This window comes from Tamandua tetradactyla, chromosome 10 (assembly GCF_023851605.1).
Source record: "Tamandua tetradactyla isolate mTamTet1 chromosome 10, mTamTet1.pri, whole genome shotgun sequence".
Classification (NCBI taxonomy): domain Eukaryota; kingdom Metazoa; phylum Chordata; class Mammalia; order Pilosa; family Myrmecophagidae; genus Tamandua; species Tamandua tetradactyla.
Genome location: NC_135336.1, coordinates 37,910,217 through 37,930,429, shown reverse-complemented (window position 1 = coordinate 37,930,429; position 20,213 = coordinate 37,910,217). Strand labels below are relative to the sequence as shown.

The 20,213-nt window shown below is 36.3% G+C and overlaps 1 protein-coding gene across 1 annotated transcript in view; it reads right to left on the bottom strand.

The window, feature by feature from the left end:
- MORC1 (MORC family CW-type zinc finger 1) overlaps positions 1-20,213 on the bottom strand; it is a 200,774-nt gene that overhangs the window by 78,211 nt on the left and 102,350 nt on the right. Inside the window, exons 15-17 of the mRNA XM_077118444.1 lie at positions 13,259-13,387; positions 11,062-11,167; positions 1,288-1,426 (exon numbers count right to left, since the gene is read on the bottom strand). Coding sequence (XP_076974559.1) covers positions 1,288-1,426; positions 11,062-11,167; positions 13,259-13,387 — 374 coding nt within the window. The remainder of the gene's footprint in view (positions 1-1,287; positions 1,427-11,061; positions 11,168-13,258; positions 13,388-20,213) is intronic.

Below are 20,213 nucleotides of genomic sequence, written 5' to 3'. Positions count from 1 at the left end.
CACAAGCTAATTAAGACTTCATGTTTGGCACTCCTGATATTCAAGGTTTAGCTCTGACCTCTATAGGAAAAGAAAAAAAAAGAACAGAATAGGCAAAAAATAAAATAAATTCAGTTCAAAAGAGTGGTAAACCAAATGAGAAACAAAATTAAAACTTCGTACATTATAAAGATGTGATTTTACCTATGTATTTATTTATTAAAATAACCACTGTCCGTGGTACCTTCACTTTTAAGCTCTTATCAAACCCATGATTAGAGGCTCTAAGAAACACAGAAAACTGAGCTGCTTTTGGGGAGTGGGGGGCGAGCTTAGGAGAACGTACTTCCAAAGTGACAGTCAGTATCTTCCAAAGAGAGACTCTGAGACTCCAGGCTGAAAGGGGAGGTTCAGGTTTCTTTGGTTTTAACAGTGGTAGGCTTGCTAGATTTCTAGAAAGGTGGCAAGAAGATGAAACTAAGGTAGAGAAGAAAGTTTATCTGCTGAGACCCCAGAAACACAGAATAAGGTATAAAGGCCAGCGTTCCCGCCATATGAGGATTTTCTCATTTGAACGACTGTTTTATTCCTGACATACAGGGGAACCAACACATTTAGACATATGCTGCTGACCTCTTCATGTACAATTTGAGGAAGTTGACAGGCTACACAATGTGCTATATTTATAAACTAAAGAATCAGAAATCGAATTACTTTATTAGTTAAAGAATTAAAACAATGGTTCTACATGCCACTTCTTTTCACTTGAAATTGGCATGGTTACCTATTTTATTGATAGTAATGTTTTATTTATTGGATTTTTATCAATCAAACAATTTTGAATTTATGTATTAATAGGCTAATATTTTTCAAAGAAAACAAATCTTTACCTCAAAGGTCCAACATCATTACCTCAAAGGTCCAACATCAGCAAAGAAGCCTAATAAAATTAAAAGAGCCTTTCATTCAGAGTCCTACAGACCTGGCTCCCCAACTTGACCACATGGGCTTGGACAAGCTGGCTTACCTCTGCAAGCTCTATATTCATCTGTAGAGTGACCTTCTGGAGAGATGGACTTAGATGTGCTATGTCTAGTATTTCATGAAGAATTCTCCCCATCGTCCCTTCTTTGAACCCTAAGAGCACTTGTGCTTACCTCCAGAGCAGTCCTTGGTTCCAAAATTGAAAGGATTTGACCAAAAAGGATAGAAAAAGAGGCTATAGAATTTACTTTAGTCAATTAGCACATATGAAACCAGCAACTCAAAGAGTCAGGGTATATATTTGAAGAATTAATCATAGCTCACCTGTGGCTGCTGTTCTTCCAATCTATTTTGATATCTCTGAATAGACTCTCTGAGTTGCTTCTCTTTCTCATTTTTTGATGGTGATATTGTACTTATGGTGCCCAGGGGAATGGAAGGTAGACATTCCTTCTGATGACATCTTCACAATCAACAAGTACAAGAGATGACATTAGGAGTAATTTGTAAGTTACTTTTACAAAGACTTATTCTTTATAACTTACATACAAAATTTAAACACAAAGGAAGAACATCGTATTGTTGACTTTGGTAACAAATGGCCTTACATTTCCAATTTGCATGGAGATAGGTTTAATGGAAAATGTGGAGGGTAACAAAGTGTATTTATTATTTTGTTAATGCTCCACTTGCCTGCATTATCTTAAATGAAACTTTTTGCAAAATATTGCTTTCTAGACAATTGAAGCTTATCTCAGTAAGTGACATATTTTTCCCAAAAATAAATCTGTATGTCTTTCTAAAATATATGAAATAATTCTGCCTCTTCAGACAAAACATACTGACCACATGGATCCTTTGCTTGATAACTCAGGATCAGAAAGACTGGTGAAAACTGTCATGTAAAGCAGTACTCTGTGATGGTCATGGGAGCAGTTGAGCTGCATAGAGAATCATCACCAAACAACTCTGAAGACCATCCATGACTGTCACATCCTTCCCAACCTCCTTGATGCTGTGTTGTTTCTGATCATAAACAGGCTGTGGATAAGGGCTACCCTTGTTTAAAAAAAAACTACTCTGACTTTTGAGACATATATTCGGATGGTTTGAGGCTTTCTTTTTTTCTTACTTTTGATTTCATGGCTACATTCTGGGGAGCTGAGTTAGCCAAATTGTTGAAAAAGATATTACATTGATCATCTCAATCTTTAGCCTTGACACAGATGAGAAGTTCAACTCCCATGGGGTATAGCTCTGGTTCACAGCATGGCTGGGAATGTGGTGTAGCAGGACAAAATATTGAGGTCAATTCTTAGAGCCTGCTCTAGGACAAGGAGTTATTGAGAAGTGGGTGGAAGTTACACTCAATTACTCTAAAGAACAGGGTGGGGTGATGTTTATAAAAAATAAACCTGTTAGACTAGGAAGGGAAGGAGAAAACGGAGACTAGAGAGAAGTTCTTCTCCTAAATGAAACAGCAACGGGGAAACTGAAAGCAAATCAAACCCACAATTTCTGTTTCTCAGGGCTGCAGACTATATTTTTCTTGCCCCCCTGCCAAAACTGAAGGATGAGCAACTATAATCAAATGCGGGTACCACTGTGAAAAAGACACTTAATTCCACCCACATGTGGTATTTGTTATTACTGTTATTTTCAAAGAAAAGTGATAGCTAAACAAATCCAGGGTACAACTACTATATATACAGAGCCTTATCATATTTATTTATTATTTATATTTATATATATACACACGCACACACAAATACAAAATTGAAATTTGAAGAAACAAACTGTGGTATTGACATCTGTGAGGTGGTACCTATTTAGGTTTCTATTTCATTTGAGAAAAAAATCTTATGAAACAATTTTTTATATAGAAATGAAAACCTCAAGTATTTTATTGAAACTGAATCCATGCAATTGTTGTCATTTAAAGATTTTGGAAATATTATATTTCAATATGCAATACAAGCTGTAGATATTTTTTGATATCCTTTTCAAAATTCAAAACTTGTTTGGTTCAGTCAAGTGATAAAGCATCACTTTTCTCCTGCTGTTTTCAATACATATAAATGCACAGCATGAATGTAATGAAAGCACACTGACATACTTCACATGTACCATGACATAAATGTATAGTTTCTATGTTAAAAGCAGAAAACAAAAAAAGTTTCAGTGGTTTGAAAAAGAATTGCTCCTTTTTACCCTGACCAAATCATTTACCTTAAATACTACCACTCTCTCTTTAAAGAAGAGAAGAATTATAAAATGATGCATTTGGGTCACTAAAAAATATTTGGATAGAACTAGGCTTCCCTGAAATGTAAAAGGATGCCTTCAGAAAAGTGGTGTGATAAAGAAGAAAGAGTACAGGTTTTGCCTCAGATTGCTCTGATGTCATTTCAGCTCTTGGTAGGGACTCTGAGAAAGTCACAGAACCTTGCTTTGTCTCACTACTTACTCTTCTGGAAAATGGGGAAAGTTCACAGGGCTACTGTAAAGAGAGAATGAGGTGACATATGCTATGTAAGAGAAAGTATTATGTTTCTTGCCCAAGGTCAGGGGACACAGACATTGTTCACTCAAATGGTATTCACTGAAATTAACTCTGCTCACAGTAAACTACATTTAACTTAAATATGGATAATGCCACTCTTCACTCATCACTCTGTCCCTCTACTTACAGAATGATGCCTAATGATACTTCACTTCTCATCACTTTAACCCATTTGTTTCATGTGATTCTATTCAAGCCCAACAGTAGGTGTGCACCAGGGTTTTGTCTAAGGCTAACCTATCCCAAGGCATGCACTACCTATTTCACCATGTTGAATCAGAGGACTGAGAGAGTTTATCAGATCAATTTAACTTCTGCTGGGAGTCTTCATATCTATGTCACTGTTAGTGAATTCTGCTAAAGAGTTGCCACCTCTTGATCCATTACCCTTGTATATAATTAGGAGTTTTTCTTTACATCTCACCTAAATCTCTTATAACCACTTTAAGTATATTTCTTCTCATAATCTTTCCATTGGAAATGAAATATGGATGGTAGACATTATGTTCAGGATATTTAAACAATCAAGGACTGAAAAAATGTTACATATTAGAAGACTTCGCAATTTAGGATTTTAAGGTCCATCGGTTTCTGTCAACAAGGTTAAATTTATCCTGTCTCTCACAAGTAGCACTGTTTGGATATATAAAGCAGAAAAAATTAATTCAGCTAGGAAACTGATTTTACAAATCTCTATGATGGTATCACCACTTTTAAAAGAGAAGAGGGTGGGAGTGGGTCAGTTCAAGGACAATAATATGTTGAAGATAAGAGTGGCTGTAAAAGACATAAATTGCCAGTTTTCTGGGACTGACAATGCCCAAGATTGCTTTAAGAAATCACAGGTAAATGGTTAAATCTGTAGGGGCGGACTAAAGTTTGGTGGCATGGTATCAAGTGGCCCAGTGTCCAGGGAGTTTCAATAGATTGTCCCCACAAGAGGCTCAGCTGGACCCAAAGAGTAATTGTCAAGGCACTATCATTATATCCCATTCTAGGTGATGAGACGCTGAATTAGAGAGAGGCTTTATCATTTGACCAAGGTTTCACAGTGAGGGGAGCCGGGGGTCAAACCCAGGCAGTCAGGTCCAAGAGTCTGAACTTCGAACCCTCTCCTACGCTGCATGTAAAGTTCTTAGATCACAGTAAAGGATCAATGCTATTAACTATTTTAATATGGAAGCTGAGCCAACATTTTGTTCCTGTATGACAGATATTCAAGTTCTAAATTAGGACAAATTTAATTTAAGAGTCAGAAAACCTTAGCTTATGAATTCAAGAATAAGTGTTTTGGTTTTTTGGGGGGCTTCAATTCTGTCCTATTTAAAATGAGGAAGTTAGACTAGATTGGTATTTTGTAATACTGGTGCACAGAACTCTAGGCACTTTTTACAGATACAGGAAACGTAAATAGGAAATGAGTATGTTTGGTTCTCAAGTTCTTAGTCTCTAATTCAACTAGGACAGTTCTGCATATATCAATCTTACATATTGGGGTTTTGAGACCAATTTTATTTGGTAAAAAAAGGATTCTACTGCAAACAAAAAAGGGGGGATTGAAAAAACTCTTGGGCCATGTGAACTCTAAGTTCCCTTGTCTCATCTGACATTTTCCCTCCATCTCTAAATGTAATTAACCTGGGTACTTTAGGTGAAAGGGGTTTTAACAGAACATTCTGAATGTCTTCTTTTTCTCTATTATTTTTTCTCTTTTTTTTTCAGGACTGGATAAAAATAACCAAATAGGAGTTATTACCCTACTGTCTATATTAGCAATGTTGATCCACTTGTCCTGGCAGAAGGGCTTAGAATAGACTCCATGGAGAAGCAATGCTTGATTTAGGGGCATCTTTGTTAAATAGGAGTACTAAATCTTTACTCCCCAGGGAAAGAATGCTAGCCCAGGGGGGCTTGTAATAATGTTGACAACCATCAATATTTAATTGGTCATTTTCCTCTTTTGATCTGAACTCCTCCAAGAGCAAAACCAATGAAATCAATATATGACTTAAATGGAAACGGCTCATGACCTGACAATTTAATGTCCTTGGAAACACCCCGTATGTACCACTCCCGTATAAGGTTTCATGTTGTGTGAAAATGAACTGGGTCAATGATAAAAAGACAAACAGCCCAATTTAAAAACGGGCAAAAGATTTGAAAAGACATTTTTCCAAAGAGGATATACAAATGGTTAAATAGCACATGAAAAGATGTTCAATATCAGTATCTATGGGAAATGCAAATAAAAACTGCAATGAGATATCATTTCATACCTACTAGAATGGCTAATTCTAAAAAAGAAAAAAAACACTACGAGTGTTGTAGAGGATGTGGATAAACAGGAACAGGAACACTTACTCACTGTTGGTGGGGATTAGAATGGTACAGCCACTGGGGAAGACAGTGAGGCAGTTCCTCAGGAAGCTAAATACAGAGCTGTCATATGATCAGATAATCCTACTACTAGATATATATTCAGAAGAACTGATGGCAGGGGCATAAGCAGACAATGACACATCAATGTTCACAGCAGCACTATTCACATTTGTTAGACGATGGAAACAACTCAAGTGTCCATCAGGTGATGAATGGATAAACAAAATGTTGTATATACAGATGATGGAATATTATTCAGCTATAAGAAGAAATGAAGTCTTGATGTATAAGACAACATAGATGAACCTTGAGGACATTATGTTGTGTGAAATAAGTCAGACACAAAAGGGCAAATATTGTATGACCTCACTAATATGAATTAAATATAATGGGTGTTCTAGTTAGCTAGCTGCAAGAATGCAATATACCAGAAAGAGAATGGCTTTTAAAAAGGGGAATTTAATAAGTTGCTAGTTTACAGTTCTAAAGCCGAGAAAATGTCACAATTAAAACAAGGCTATAGAAATGCCCAATCTAAGGTATCCATCCAAGGAATGACACCTTGGTTCAAGAAGGCCAGTGAAGTTCAGGGTTTCTCTCTCAAGTGAGAAGGCACATGGCAAACACAGTCAGGGCTTCTCTCTCAGCTGGAAGGGCACATGGTGAACATGGCGTCATCTGCTAGCTTTGCCTCCTGGCTTGTGGTTTCATGAAGCTCCCCAGGAGGCATTTTTCTTCTTCATTTCCAAAGGTCAAGGGCTGGTGGACTCTGCTTCTCGTGGCTATGTCATTCTGCTTTGCTCTCTCTGAATCTCTTTCATTCTCCAAAATGTTTCCTCTTTTATAGGACTCCAGAAACTTATCAAGACCCACCCAAATGGGTGGAGACATGTCGTCACCTAATCCAGCTTAACAACCATCATGATTAAATCATATCTCCAGGGAGATGATCTGATTACAGTTTCAAACATACAGTATTGTATAGGCATTATTTTGCCTTTATGAAATGGGATTTAGATTAAAACATGGCTTTTCTAGGAGACATGCATCATTTCAAACCAGCACATTCCACCTTCTGAACCCTAAAAAAGACATGTTTTCCCCATATACAAAATACATTTATTTCATAACAATATCACAAATCATTAAACTATTTCAGTAGCAATATACATGAAATACAAAGTTAGAAATGTACAAACTCCTATCAAATTTAGTTACAGGCATGGTCTGTTCTAAAGCAAAATTATCCTCTGGCTTTGGACCTTTGAAAACTTGTAAAAAGTTATCTGCTGCCAACATACAAAGGAGGAACAGTCTTAGGATACATATACACGTTTCCATAGGGAGGAAAAAACACAGGAGTCACTGGACCATACAGTTTCGAAAACCCACAGGGCAAAGTCCATTAGATTCCAAAGTCTGAGAATCATTTATCTTCGGGGCTTCTGAAAGCAACAGTCCCATCCTTTCCAAGAGCCTATGCAGAGGTCTAGCTCTCTCCAAATGCAACCTTGAGGGATACTGGGGAGACCGTCTTTTTCTCGGCTCCACCCTCTCCAAGCATCGGGGCCTCACCTGGACTCTCTGCCATCTCCAGGGCACATTCTCAACCCCTCCATGTGGTGGCAGCCAGGCTCTCCCCAAACCCCAAGGAATGTGTGTCACCCTCTCCAAGGTCTGAGGTGGCATGACTCTTCCACTGCAACAAGGTAGAAGGCCCATCCTTTGCCTTCAAGACAAACTCAACCTCTCCACAGGCTTGGGTGGGTCTGCTCTCCCGGCCCAAGACTTCTTGACTTCAGACCTCTGCCTCCATGGTTTTGCCTCTGAAGTTATTTTTCCTCCAGTTTGTCCCTTCTCTGTCCCTCTCAGTCTCAACTGGCAGTGGTTCTCTTTATACAGGTCCCACAACACATCTCGTTGGCATTCTATGCAGTAGCCTTGGATCATGCCCATCAGACGTAAGGAGTTTCCATAAATCCTTCCTGGATAACTCCATGTCCAATCTGGCTTTCTCTGAAATGGCTGACTGGTTTCATATTTGGCCAAGACCTCATGTGGGGCACTATTCTCTGGGGTCTCCCTTCCTGGAAGCCCAGAATTTTCCAGAATATCAATTTTTAGTTTCTTTGTACCCAAGAGTTCAGTTCTCAGCTTATCTCTTTCCTGTCATATTTCACTGTAAGCTGTGAGGAGAAACCAGGCTGCACTTTCAACATTTAACTTGGAGATCTCTTCTGCTAAATATCCAAGTTCACGGCTTTTAAATTCAGCCTTCCAGCCAAAGCCACGCATCAATTTTGCCAGATTATCTGTCATTTTAAAACAAGGCTAGTCTTCCTTCCAGTCTAAAATAACACATACATCATTTCTGTCTAAGACTTTATCTGAAGTGTCTTTAGAGTCCACATTTCTACCAACAGTCTCTTCAAAGCATTCTAGGCCTTCTCAATCAAGCTTCTCATAACTCTTTCAGAATAGTCCCCTTAACCATTTAAAAAGTTTTTCCAACATGTTTGGTATTTGCAAAATGCAGCAGCAGCACCCCACTCTCCAGTACCAAAATCTGTTCTAGTTTGCTAGCTGCCAGAATGCAATATACCAGAAACAGAATGGCTTTTAAAAAGGGGAATTTAATAAGTTGCTAGTTTACAGTTCTAAAGCCGAGAAAATGTCACAATTAAAACAAGGCTATAGAAATGCCCAATCTAAGGCATCCATCCAGGGAATGATACATGTTCAAGAAGGCCGATGAAGTTCAGGGTTTCTCTCTCAAGTGAGAAGGCACATGGCAAACACAGTCAGGGCTTCTCTCTCAGCTGGAAGGGCACATGGTGAACATGGCGTCATCTGCTAGCTTTGCCTCCTGGCTTGTGGTTTCATGAAGCTCCCCAGGAGGCATTTTTCTTCTTCATTTCCAAAGGTCACTGGCTGGTGGACTCTGCTTCTCGTGGCTATGTCATTCTGCTTTGCTCTCTCTGAATCTCTTTGATTCTCCAAAATGTTTCCTCTTTTATAGGACTCCAGAAACTTATCAAGACCCACCCAAATGGGTGGAGACATGTCATCACCTAATCCAGTTTAACAACCATCATGGTTAAATCACATCTCCGGGGAGATGATCTGATTACAGTTTCAACATACAGTATTGTATAGGTATTATTTTGCCTTTATGAAATGGGATTTAGATTAAAACATGGCTTTTCTAGGGGACAAACATCCTTTCAAACCAGCACAATGAGCAACTCAGGGAGTTAACATCTGGAGTACAGACCACTGGAAGATAGGATGAGGGCAGAGAATGGAGAGCTGATGTTTAATTTGTACAGAATTTGTAATGAAGTTGATTGTGAATGTTTGAAAAGGGATAGAAGTGATGGTAACACATTATAGTGAGTGTAATTAACAGCGATGATATGTGGGTGTGATTATAGTTGAAGGGAAAAGTTTTGTGCCCTGCATATCACTAGAAGGAAAGCTAGAAAATGAAACATGGGACTATATAGCATAATGAACCCTCTTGTGAACAATGAGTGGGGTCAATAGTTCAAATATACGAATGTTCTTCCATGAATTAGAATGGACGTACAACACCATTACAAGGTGTTAATAATATGGTGGCATATGGGTAAAAAGACACCTAAAGCAAACTGTGGACTGTAGTGGATGGTAATTTATGAATAGTCTTCCATCAACTGCAAAAAAAAAGGGTTTGCTCTGAAAGAAATAGATTAGTGGTTATGTATGGCCAGAGAAAGATAGAGGGATTGAGACGTGACTGCTTAGGGATATGGGTTTTTTCTTTTTGCAGTAATAAAAATGTTTTAAAATTGATTGCGGTAATGAATGCACAACTCTGAATAAACTAAAAGCCATTGTCAAAAATATTAAAAATTAAAAAATAATGATCAAGGCAGACCAGTCCTAGTACATAAGAACAAGTACTTTGGATCTAAAATCAAGAGAATAGTATTGACTGCTGGATCAATCAAGGCAAAGAATCATGTCTGTGTCTCCTTCCCAGAATAGCCCAAATGTAGAAGTATGCCTGACAAATGAGAGAGCTTCATGAAAGAATTTCAAAAATACATGGTAAATGGATGCCACACTACTCGTTATTTAATGCTGGCAAAATCTAGTTCATTTTAAATTGTGAAATTAGGACAAATTAAAACTTTGTATCATTTTAAATGTATCAGTATTTTAACATACAATTAACAAATGACTGACATAGTTCTTGAAATTAGTAAGAAAAAACATTCACAGCAAGACTATGTAAAATTTAACAGAAACAATAAACAATATGTAAAAACATCTCAAACCCTTCAAATTAAACACTTTCTATCATATACTTAACCCTATATAGTGATGTTGCTTTGACCTTTGCAATAACAGAAACAAATAAAACAATTCCTCTCAGCTGCTCAGATAACAGTGAAAAAGATTAGTGAAATATTGATCCCAGTAAAGTTTCCAGAGTAACAAAACAGATAAAAATTTAACTCATATCACGCTTATCAACATAGCTATATTATATATGAATATGGCTATATTACATATGCATATATATGTGTGTGTGTATATATATACATGTACTCACTTTTATTATATTATATATATATAGTTGACAAAATTCAAAGAAAATTACATGGATTGGATTTCTGAAGTTTAGAAGTAAATCCAAGTAGAAATAATCATGGTAAAACTTCATTAAGTTTATTTTAAAACACTGTGCATATATATTTATTAAAATGCAAAAACAGTACGTGTATGGATGTTTGGAAATAAGTAAAAGTCTTTAACTGTGACAATAACTATATTAAATTACGTGATTTTACTATATTAAAATTTTTTTAAGTGAACCAGAAGGCCCACCTCTTAAATACTGGGTTGTGGTCGCCTGCCATGGAAATCCAGAGCTCTTACACCCCACCCCAATGTCTACAAAAGCTATTCAGCTCTTTACTGGAAAACCACACTAATGAAATATCTTTCTACAGGTGACAAAGGGCTTGAGAGTTCAAAGAGATGGCAGTTACTAAGCTAAAATCCTTCTATAGCTAATATTTTCCAGTTTCACAAATTTGGATGTAAGGAATTAATAATGAATAAAAGATTTTATAAAATTCTAAATTTTTCTATTTATCAAAATCTACCTGTTTTCCGAGGGGTTAGGATTATTTGCACAAATCCAGATGTCAAGAAATTCTTTTTCCTGATAATTAGTGGAAGGAGGCAAGACTCTCCATTTAAGGCAAAGATCTAATAAGCAAAACAAATTCACACACTTAAGAGACCATAATCAGAAATGATGTATATTTGCATATACCAATGAGAATGAGGTGTTTCTTGATCCGAAGACATGGGAATCATAAACCACTATGTTTGATGCTTGAGCTGTTTAGGATTCTATGAGTTACCCTAAAAAGATGCCCATAAATTATCATCATTATTAGTACCACATAAGTTCCTTCCAGTTGGTTTCTGCTGCTTTCAGCCAAAACAACCAGAACTAACAGATCTCACTTTGCCTTTTAAACTACATTAAAGACCCCCAGTGAATTTACTCTCCCATTTTCTCCAATCTTTCGAGTCTCTGCTGACATCACTTTCCATTTCCAACCACAAAACTAAAAAAGAAAAATCAATCTCTGAATCATTTACACATCTCCTTCAGCACTTTTTTCTGCTTATACTACTCTTCTAGCCTGTACTTTCTGACTTCTTTGTCCACATCTCTCTCCTAGTTTCTCTCGGTTCTAGTTCCCTTTAGGACTGAAGCATGCCACTCTCTCCAGGTCGCACTTAACTTTAATCCTGAGTTCCCTCCAGACACCCTCCATCCTAGTGGAGGCAGTTTAGCACAGTGGCTAAGACACTGAACTTGGAATTCCAGCTTTGGTTTTGAACCTCAGCTTCACCCCTTACTATCTCTTTGATCTTGGACAAATTACTTAACTTCTCCGTTTCAGTACCATCATCTCTAAAAGGAGATTAATAGGAGGATTTACCTCAAAGGGTTATTGTGAGAATTAAATGACAATAATAATAATAATAATGGTAAAAGCCAGTATTTCTAGACATTATCCTAAGCATTTTATACTTACTATTTTATTCTCACAAAGCTGTGTGATGTAGCAACAAGTAAGTACTAACCTCATTTTATAAATGAGGAAACTGAGGTTTAGAAAGGTTAAGGAATTTGGCAACTTCATACAGTTCTCAGGTAACAGAGACAATATGAAGAGTACATGGGACACATTAAAAACCTACAATAATTTTAGCTATTATTGCTATCATCATCAAATTGATTATCACATACTGTCATCAATTTCCTCAATTGCACCTGTTACATATGTTTCTCTTAAATCCCTGCCACATCTTAATTCAGACATTTATAATTCTCACCTGAATCTCGGCTTACAGAAGTAGATTCCTTGGAGGTCTGACCTAGCCCTTTGCTCTAAGCTCTTTTCCAAGGTTCCTAATCTGCCAGGCTGCTTTTACGGAAAGTTGCACCTGACCACATCAAACCTTCCCTGGACCATGCCCAGGCCCAAGGTCCGAGCAACTGGGAATATTCTGTGGCATTTTATACATGATAGTGTGCTTTTTTTGTTTACATATCTGTCTTCTCCACTGGGTTTAAATTTCTTGAGGACAGTAGGGATTATTTTTTAATCCTCTAACCCTTTGCATAGTGGCTAGAAAATATCAGTCACATAATAAATGTCAATGACTCAATGATGTTATTCTATTGAAAAATTTCTAATGTCTTCCCATGCTTATGAAAGTAAAAATTACTCATCTGGCATTCAAGGCCCTCTAAGATGTTTACCCAGCCTAATATTTTTGTGTTTTATTATTTATGTATTATTCATTAATTCAGTAGTTGATTACTAAGTACCTAACATGTATTAGACACAGTGCTAGGTATTAAAAAAAAAAATGACTCTCTATTATTCCAACACAAAGTTTTAGCTAAACTGTCTCCCTGATATTAACACACATTTCTACCTCGATGCTTTAGCTTTCCATCTAGAATATTCTCTATGCTATATCTGTGCCTATTAAAATTCTATTTTAAAGATAATTGCAAAGGCTACCTCAGATATGAAACTTTGCCTCGACTCTCCCTTTCTTTGAACCCACAAAAAAAATTTGTGGCCTTCTTTACATCATTTATCTTATTTCCTCCCCCATTATTATCATGTTCATATGTATCTCAACCCCTCTGCTAGACTACAACCTCTTTGAAAGCTGCCTCCATGCTTTGTTCTGTTTCTTAACACAAGGTCTTGCATATTTAGGAACTCGCTAATGTTTGCTAATTAAATAGAATTTAACACTCACCACACTGAATGATTAAGGGGATGCCCATGGCTTGTCTTCTTTGATACTGAATAGAATCTGAAGATTTCTCTACACCCTTGTTATTCTGATGTCCAAATTCATTCCAAAATGAGGTTAGATTTCTATTACCTAGAAAAAGAAAGCAGCAGAAGAATAATGAAAGAAAACAAAAGCAACAAAAGATGTTTAACAAAGCAAACTGTGGATATGAATACATGTTCATATAATATGATCTCCTCTATAAAACAACCAATACATATACAAATATAAGAGAGTGAAACAGTAATGTTAGTTATGATACATGAAATAGGGCAAGTCTTACAACAATCTTAACATACGATTGTGTAATCCATGCAAAACATAAATATCTGGGACTTACACTGTTCTGTGTTCGATTTTGGATTCAGAATGCTAAATCCTTGTGCTTTTAAAACCAGCATGGGATGAACTCGGTCTTCAAGAGGGCCTTAGCCTCTGCTGATGGGCCTCACACATCCTCGGGGCTCTTCTCATCTTTATTCACAAAATCCCTTGCTGCTCTCAGCCCAAATTACCCTCTGGATTCAGCTGCATGGGCTTTCCTCAACTCTGAGTTTTGGTTTTCTGTTCATTTCTCTGCCTTCAGCCTTGTCCATCACAGACTCAGCTTTTTTTCTGCAAACTGTGTCCTCCTGTGCTCTGTTATCTGATCTAGGGCTCATGAGGCCATGTCCGCTCATTATCACGTTAATTACTCTGGCCTCAGTATGTCAAGGCAGGGCGTGTTTGAGATTAAAATCATCTGGGTTCAAGTGCTGGTTCTGCCACTTAATTATATAATTCTGGGCAAGGCATTGAATTTTCTAATCTATAAAGTGATTACATTAACTTGCATTACAGGTTTATCACAAAGATTAAATGTGAAGGTGTACACCTGCAGAAATCTAAGTTGCTGCTGTGCTGCATTTGTCCTCTTTCATTTTAAATGTTATTTCTCCAAGAAAACCACACCTTTTCAATGGAGGAACTGTGCTTAAAACACCGCATCACCTCAACACGTAGCTCAGCATCCTGTACTTAACAAGCCCTCAAGAAAATGTTGCTATTGCTACTCCTTAATGTGCTGTTCAGGATAAAATGAAGGTGAAATAATGTCTTTCTCTGAAAATACTAACTAAAGCACAGTTAATACAACACAGCTAAATTACAAAATGAATATCAACTGCGATCCCCAGGACAAACATTTTAAGAGTGGTGAAAGTACTAGATTGTGAGATACCTAAGCATACACCCGGCTCAAGGGTGAAGTGATGCTGTCCCTCCCTGCTCTGTAATCACACCATTCTTATAACACTTACACATCATACTTTAGTTTATATTATACCTATTTTCCTCTTTGGATAGTGAATTTCTTAAAGACTACTAGCTATGTTTAGAATGTTGTTTCCAAGTAGCTGATACACAGTATTCAATGTTGACTTATAGGACTAGATGATACTAAAGAATTCCTGGCTATTGCAAACAGGAATGAGAGAATTGACTTGCCCAAAGATCTAAAACCCAGGCCTGATGGAAGATATTATCACAAGGCAGATTATCAGGGGAAAAAAAATGAAGCAGGGATTTCCATTTTGGGGGTCAGAAATTGCTTTAACAACTTCTAGCACTTCAACTGTGTTCCTTCAGATAGAAGCTTACAGCAAAATGTACAGCTTGCATTTGTGTTTGTGATGTTAGTACAACAAATTTTCCATGCAGTAGAGTCTGAAAACCAGATACTGCAGATGCTTCAGTAAACTGGTAAGTAAGAAGGCCAAGGGGATGGAAAGAGAGAGAAAGCACATCACACTGGTTTCTATTTCTTTTATGTATTGGTTAATCAATAAAGAATGTCCAGCTACCCTCAAAACCTTGACATGCTCCTTCAAAAACCCACTTTTCCCAAAATGATAACGAAAACTGATGTTGGGAGCTTCACATCTACTGATATTTCTCAAACTGAATCTGCAGGAAACTAGGGACTAAGAGGTCTCATTTACAAAAATTCTTATCTATCCCTAGTGAAAGTATTAATAATTCATTAGTTTAGGTTGACCTTCAGCAATGGAGTGGTATATTGTTATGGATATTTGAATATATGACTTTAATAACTGATGCTTATATTAGTGTATGTTAATGAAAGTTTTGAAATTGTCCTTGCAGAAGTAAACTGAACAGAGAGAACTTCTGAAACTTGAAAAAATAATTGATTTTTAGAAACACATCTTAAATATTTCCATCCACCTATAAAAAGAGCTGTGCAGATAACCCCAAATTTATTAACTCCAAAATTATATTATTATTTAAACATAATCAAGGCATTCTGATTTAAAAATTCAGTTTACAGCTATGAACAGTAAAGCCTGCAAGTGTACAGCCAATATTCAAAATTATGACTATGTATTTGGAGACTTTTGTTTGATGAATCAACAAGCTCACTAAATTAACAAAATAATCTAGAATTAATGCATAACAGAATTAAAGTCTTAATTTCTGGAACAAGTTCTGTGAGAAAAATTGTGAAAGGTTAATTTACTGTTAACTATGTATAGAATACTTTATTGAGAAGACTCCAAAGGCTTAAAATAATCTGATTAATTTTTCAGGAGCCACTTAAAACCAGGAAACATAATGGAAAATGCTACCATAGCTTACTAAAACTTTGCCAAAACCCAGAAACTAAAAGAGCAGTTAACAGCTTTTGCCTCTTAAAAATAGGAGAAATGCAACATCTTCCTAAATGCCAGTTTCATACTGTTTATAAAATGTACAATGATATCCAAGGAATCACTTAGCCAAGGAGAAAAGCAATAATGTTCAGCAACAAACTGCCAAAGCAAAGCTTTGATGGTGTCCCTCAAAATAAGAAAGTTTAAAGCAGTTCATGAAATCAAAGTAACTGGAAAATTCTTCTACCATATTATGAATTTTTTAGTAGCTTGAGGAGGTTCTCATACTTAGGAACATAAGTAGCCATCAAACACATTATGACCGAAAAACAACTATGAGTTTAACAACACTTTTGAGTAACTTTACATTTTATTACCTACAATTATATCTAGACCCATTTGAAATACTGTGGCATATGTAGGTGTGAGGCATTATTCCATCTTCTGACAATTATTGGGGATTTGAGAGGGATTAGAGATACATTCACACATTAAAATATGACATACACATTCAGAGTTATGAGGAGCTCTTGCCATAACTCTGAGGGTCCCCAGGCTTCCTGGCTCCAGCCGGGAACCATATGATTCTGTGCATGGAGCACTGAAGGCAGAGAATTGGAGATCTCCTTACGACAAACCTTTAGAACTATATTGAGGAACAAACTATTTCTTTCCTCAAGAAAAAATAACTCCAAATATTTTCATCTTTTCTTTTTAGGTTATGTTTCTGTTTCATCATTGTCATCATTCTCTAATACTCTTTAAAATATGGAATCAAAATAGACATAACAATCTAAAGCATATTCATTAAAAGTTCTGCATTGTCCTGTGTAAGGGTCTAGTTAGCTACTGGTATCTTTCCAATAACTTCCCAAGGATAGTTTATCTTTTTAACCAAAAAGATAAGTACTTTATCCCCTTAAGTACTTTCCTTACACATGGCCAATTTATTAATTATTTTTAAAAGTCTGTATTCATTTTTTTCATTAATAAAATTTATGTTTATTTGACCGCATTACTTTAAATTTCTAAAACATCAAATATGACTTGCTCTTCTTTACTAAGGTACAAATAATTAGGCTGATGATGAGTGCTTTGAGATCTTGGTCAAGGTATGGCAGGGAAAAAGTAATGAAATCCAAGGTTGTGAGTTTTCTTTTTTTGTAGAAGTCAACCCAATGAGTTTCTAAACTATCCTTAAGAACTGGCATGAAGCAATGATTTTAACATTGTGTACGTATATGCATGCGTATGCCATAAAAATCAACTAGTTAGAATATGTATGTCATGTTTTAATGTTTGAGTGTGTCTCTAACCCCTCTCAGATACAGCATTTTCTTAGTATAAAGCACTACTATTACTTCCATCAAATAGTAAAATTACAAACCAAGATGCTATCTAAAATTCATAAGTTTGGGTAACCAAATCACAGATGGAAGGAAGTGTTTCTTTGTGCAAGCGTTAAAGCTAATGAACAAAGAAGGAATGATAGAATTAGAATATAGTTTTTGAACACTAAGTGATCTGAGCACTGATTATTAACTGCTAATATCATTAAAAGTGAGACAGTCAGAAGACATGTGCCTCCTAGTGGAAGAGTACACAATGCCTAGACAGCACTGGGTGGGACAAAGAAAATGCACCTGATTCGGATCAAGCTGCTAGTCTAGATGCAACCAGCATAGAACTATAAACAACAGAAGAACACGTTAAGCTAACTTAGTGACGCCGTGAACAATTTCTAAAATGTAGGAAACTGCAGGACCATCAACCCGGATTTTTCCACAAATCAACTGCAAGAAAAAATAAGAGAGAGGAAGCAAGAGAGAAAGAGATACGGGGCATGGGGGTAGAAGCCCTATTGACTGAAAAAGACTTAGATGTTTTAGCCAATTAGAATGTGTCCTGATTCAAACAAACTGTAAAATCCCATGACAGGAGAGAATTAGAAATGTGAGCAACTGATACTGTGAGCAATATCGTAATATTTTATGATATTAAGCAAGTATTGATAAGTATTTATGTGTGCTATTTCTACTGTGTTTATGTTTCAAGCAGTGTTCTTATTTTTAGAAATATATGCTAAAATACTCCCCTAAGTATTTTATAATTATTATAAATTGTAAATTTATAATTAAATATATATTTTACAAATAATTATTTAATGTCAGAATTGTCTTCATAATTCAGCTGTGGGGGTGTAGGTGAGAGTATTGAGGAAACCCGTTTGCCCAGGAATTGATAATTATCGAGTTAGATGATGGGTTCATGGATGCTCATTATAATAATATCTTCAATTCTACATCACTTTGAAATTTCCCACAATAAAAAAATACATAATATTTTAAATGTTTATATTTAGTTTAAAATACAACATATAGAATAAATACATTAAATTCATAACGTCAAAAGCTGAAAAACATGTTATATAGATAAACTGTTCCTCAGCCTAAAGCTGCAAATAAACTTGTCTCATAGTCTCACTTTTCAATATTTACAAGGGCCCCCTCACACGCTGTGTATTCCTAGCAGAGATTTTCCATTTCAGTTTTCTGGGAGTGCCTTTCTGAGATCTTCGAGACTAAAGTGCATCACAAGGGAAACAGAACGTTGATATGAGCAGCTGACTATATCTAGTTACTAGCCCATTATCTACTTTTTAAGGGATTGTTCATCTAATAAGTATTACCCTTCACTTCCAAAATTATGCACCAACTAGGGAATGGATATGACTTAGGTGATAGCATAATTAGAAAGCTTGTGATTGCTTAACTGTTCTCACCCATCATTCAATGTGCCCGTTTCCATCTGAGTGGAAGTCAACAGTGGAGGGCTACAGTGCTTAATTTCCCTGTCCTGTGCAACACAATTTAAATAAAATCAAAGGGAAAATAATGGTTAGACTTAACATAAAGCTGCAAAGGTACCACACTTGTCAGAAGTCAGTATCGGACTCCAAACAAGGTTCTGACAGGCTGAAGGTGATAAAGCAAGGTGATAAAATTTAATTAGGATACTTAATAGAAGGTCCAAGCATTTACTGGAAAATATAAGTAAAAAGACATATGGTTTAGCAAGGACATACATCAGAAATTTTATTACAAATTCTAATTGGTAATAAAGACAAGAAGCATCAATAATATGATGTTCTTACCAAGAGTTAACATATTAGGCTATAGCAATATAATTACAACATCTTAAAAGAAAGATGATGATGCATTCAAGGCTATTCAGATTTCATCTAGAATATTTTTGTTTCTAGAGATACACTTTAGCGTATAATGCTAGAATGGTGAATATATTTAACACCGTGGCAAATGAACCATAGCAATAGAAGATGAAAATGTTAGTCTGGATAAAACAAGACTGAAGAGAGACATAAAACTTGTCTTTAACTATCTGAAGTGTTATCATTTGGAAAAGGCTTTAGAACTATCCTCCATTGCCCCAAGGGTGAAGGATTAAGTTGGCCTGGCTAACTCCTTCTTATCCTCAGGAAATATCACTTCCTCTGGGAGGTCTTTCCAGCCCCTAAACTGTGAGTTTCCTGTACCAGCTTCAGCAGCACTAATACTTCTCTTTTACACACAAATCCCACTTCTAATTGTTTGTCAAATAGTGTTAATCCCTGCCAGAGTGTAAATTCCTGGAGAGAATGGACAAGCTTGGTTTGTTACTGCTATAATCCTTGTACCTAATAGATAAGTGAATGAAAGAGACAATGAGAAATAGATTTGAATTCAATATGAAGGTGGCTTTTCTAATAGAGTTTTTCAGAAATTCCTGAGCTGCCTTAGGTTGTAGCACTTTTTCTTTCATGGGAAGCCCTCACTTAGGCTTCAGCTACCTGAGGGAGCAGTGGGTGCAGTCAAGAGTTTAAAGCATCAGGTGGGTGGCTGACTAAATGAGTTTTAGCTTCCTTTCCAACTTGAGGGTCTGTGACTTGAATTCAGCTGGGGATAAAACATACCATAGACTAAGTTTTGATGCATCAACTAAATTCTGATAGATTTTGGAAAAGCTTACTAATGAATTTCTCCATAATTGCTTCTGTTCAAACCCAAATTTTATTTGGTGTTCCCCCCCATCTCTTCCTTCTTCCTTCTCTCCCTCCTCCACAAAGCCAATGATCAATATTCCCAGTTTATTGCAAGGATACATAAAGTGCAGAAAACCTTTATGTATATGACTATGCTTTCTATAGCTTCAAGCAAACCCTGCCAGAAAATGTAATAATTCCTATTTTTAACACCAAACATGTCTCTAAA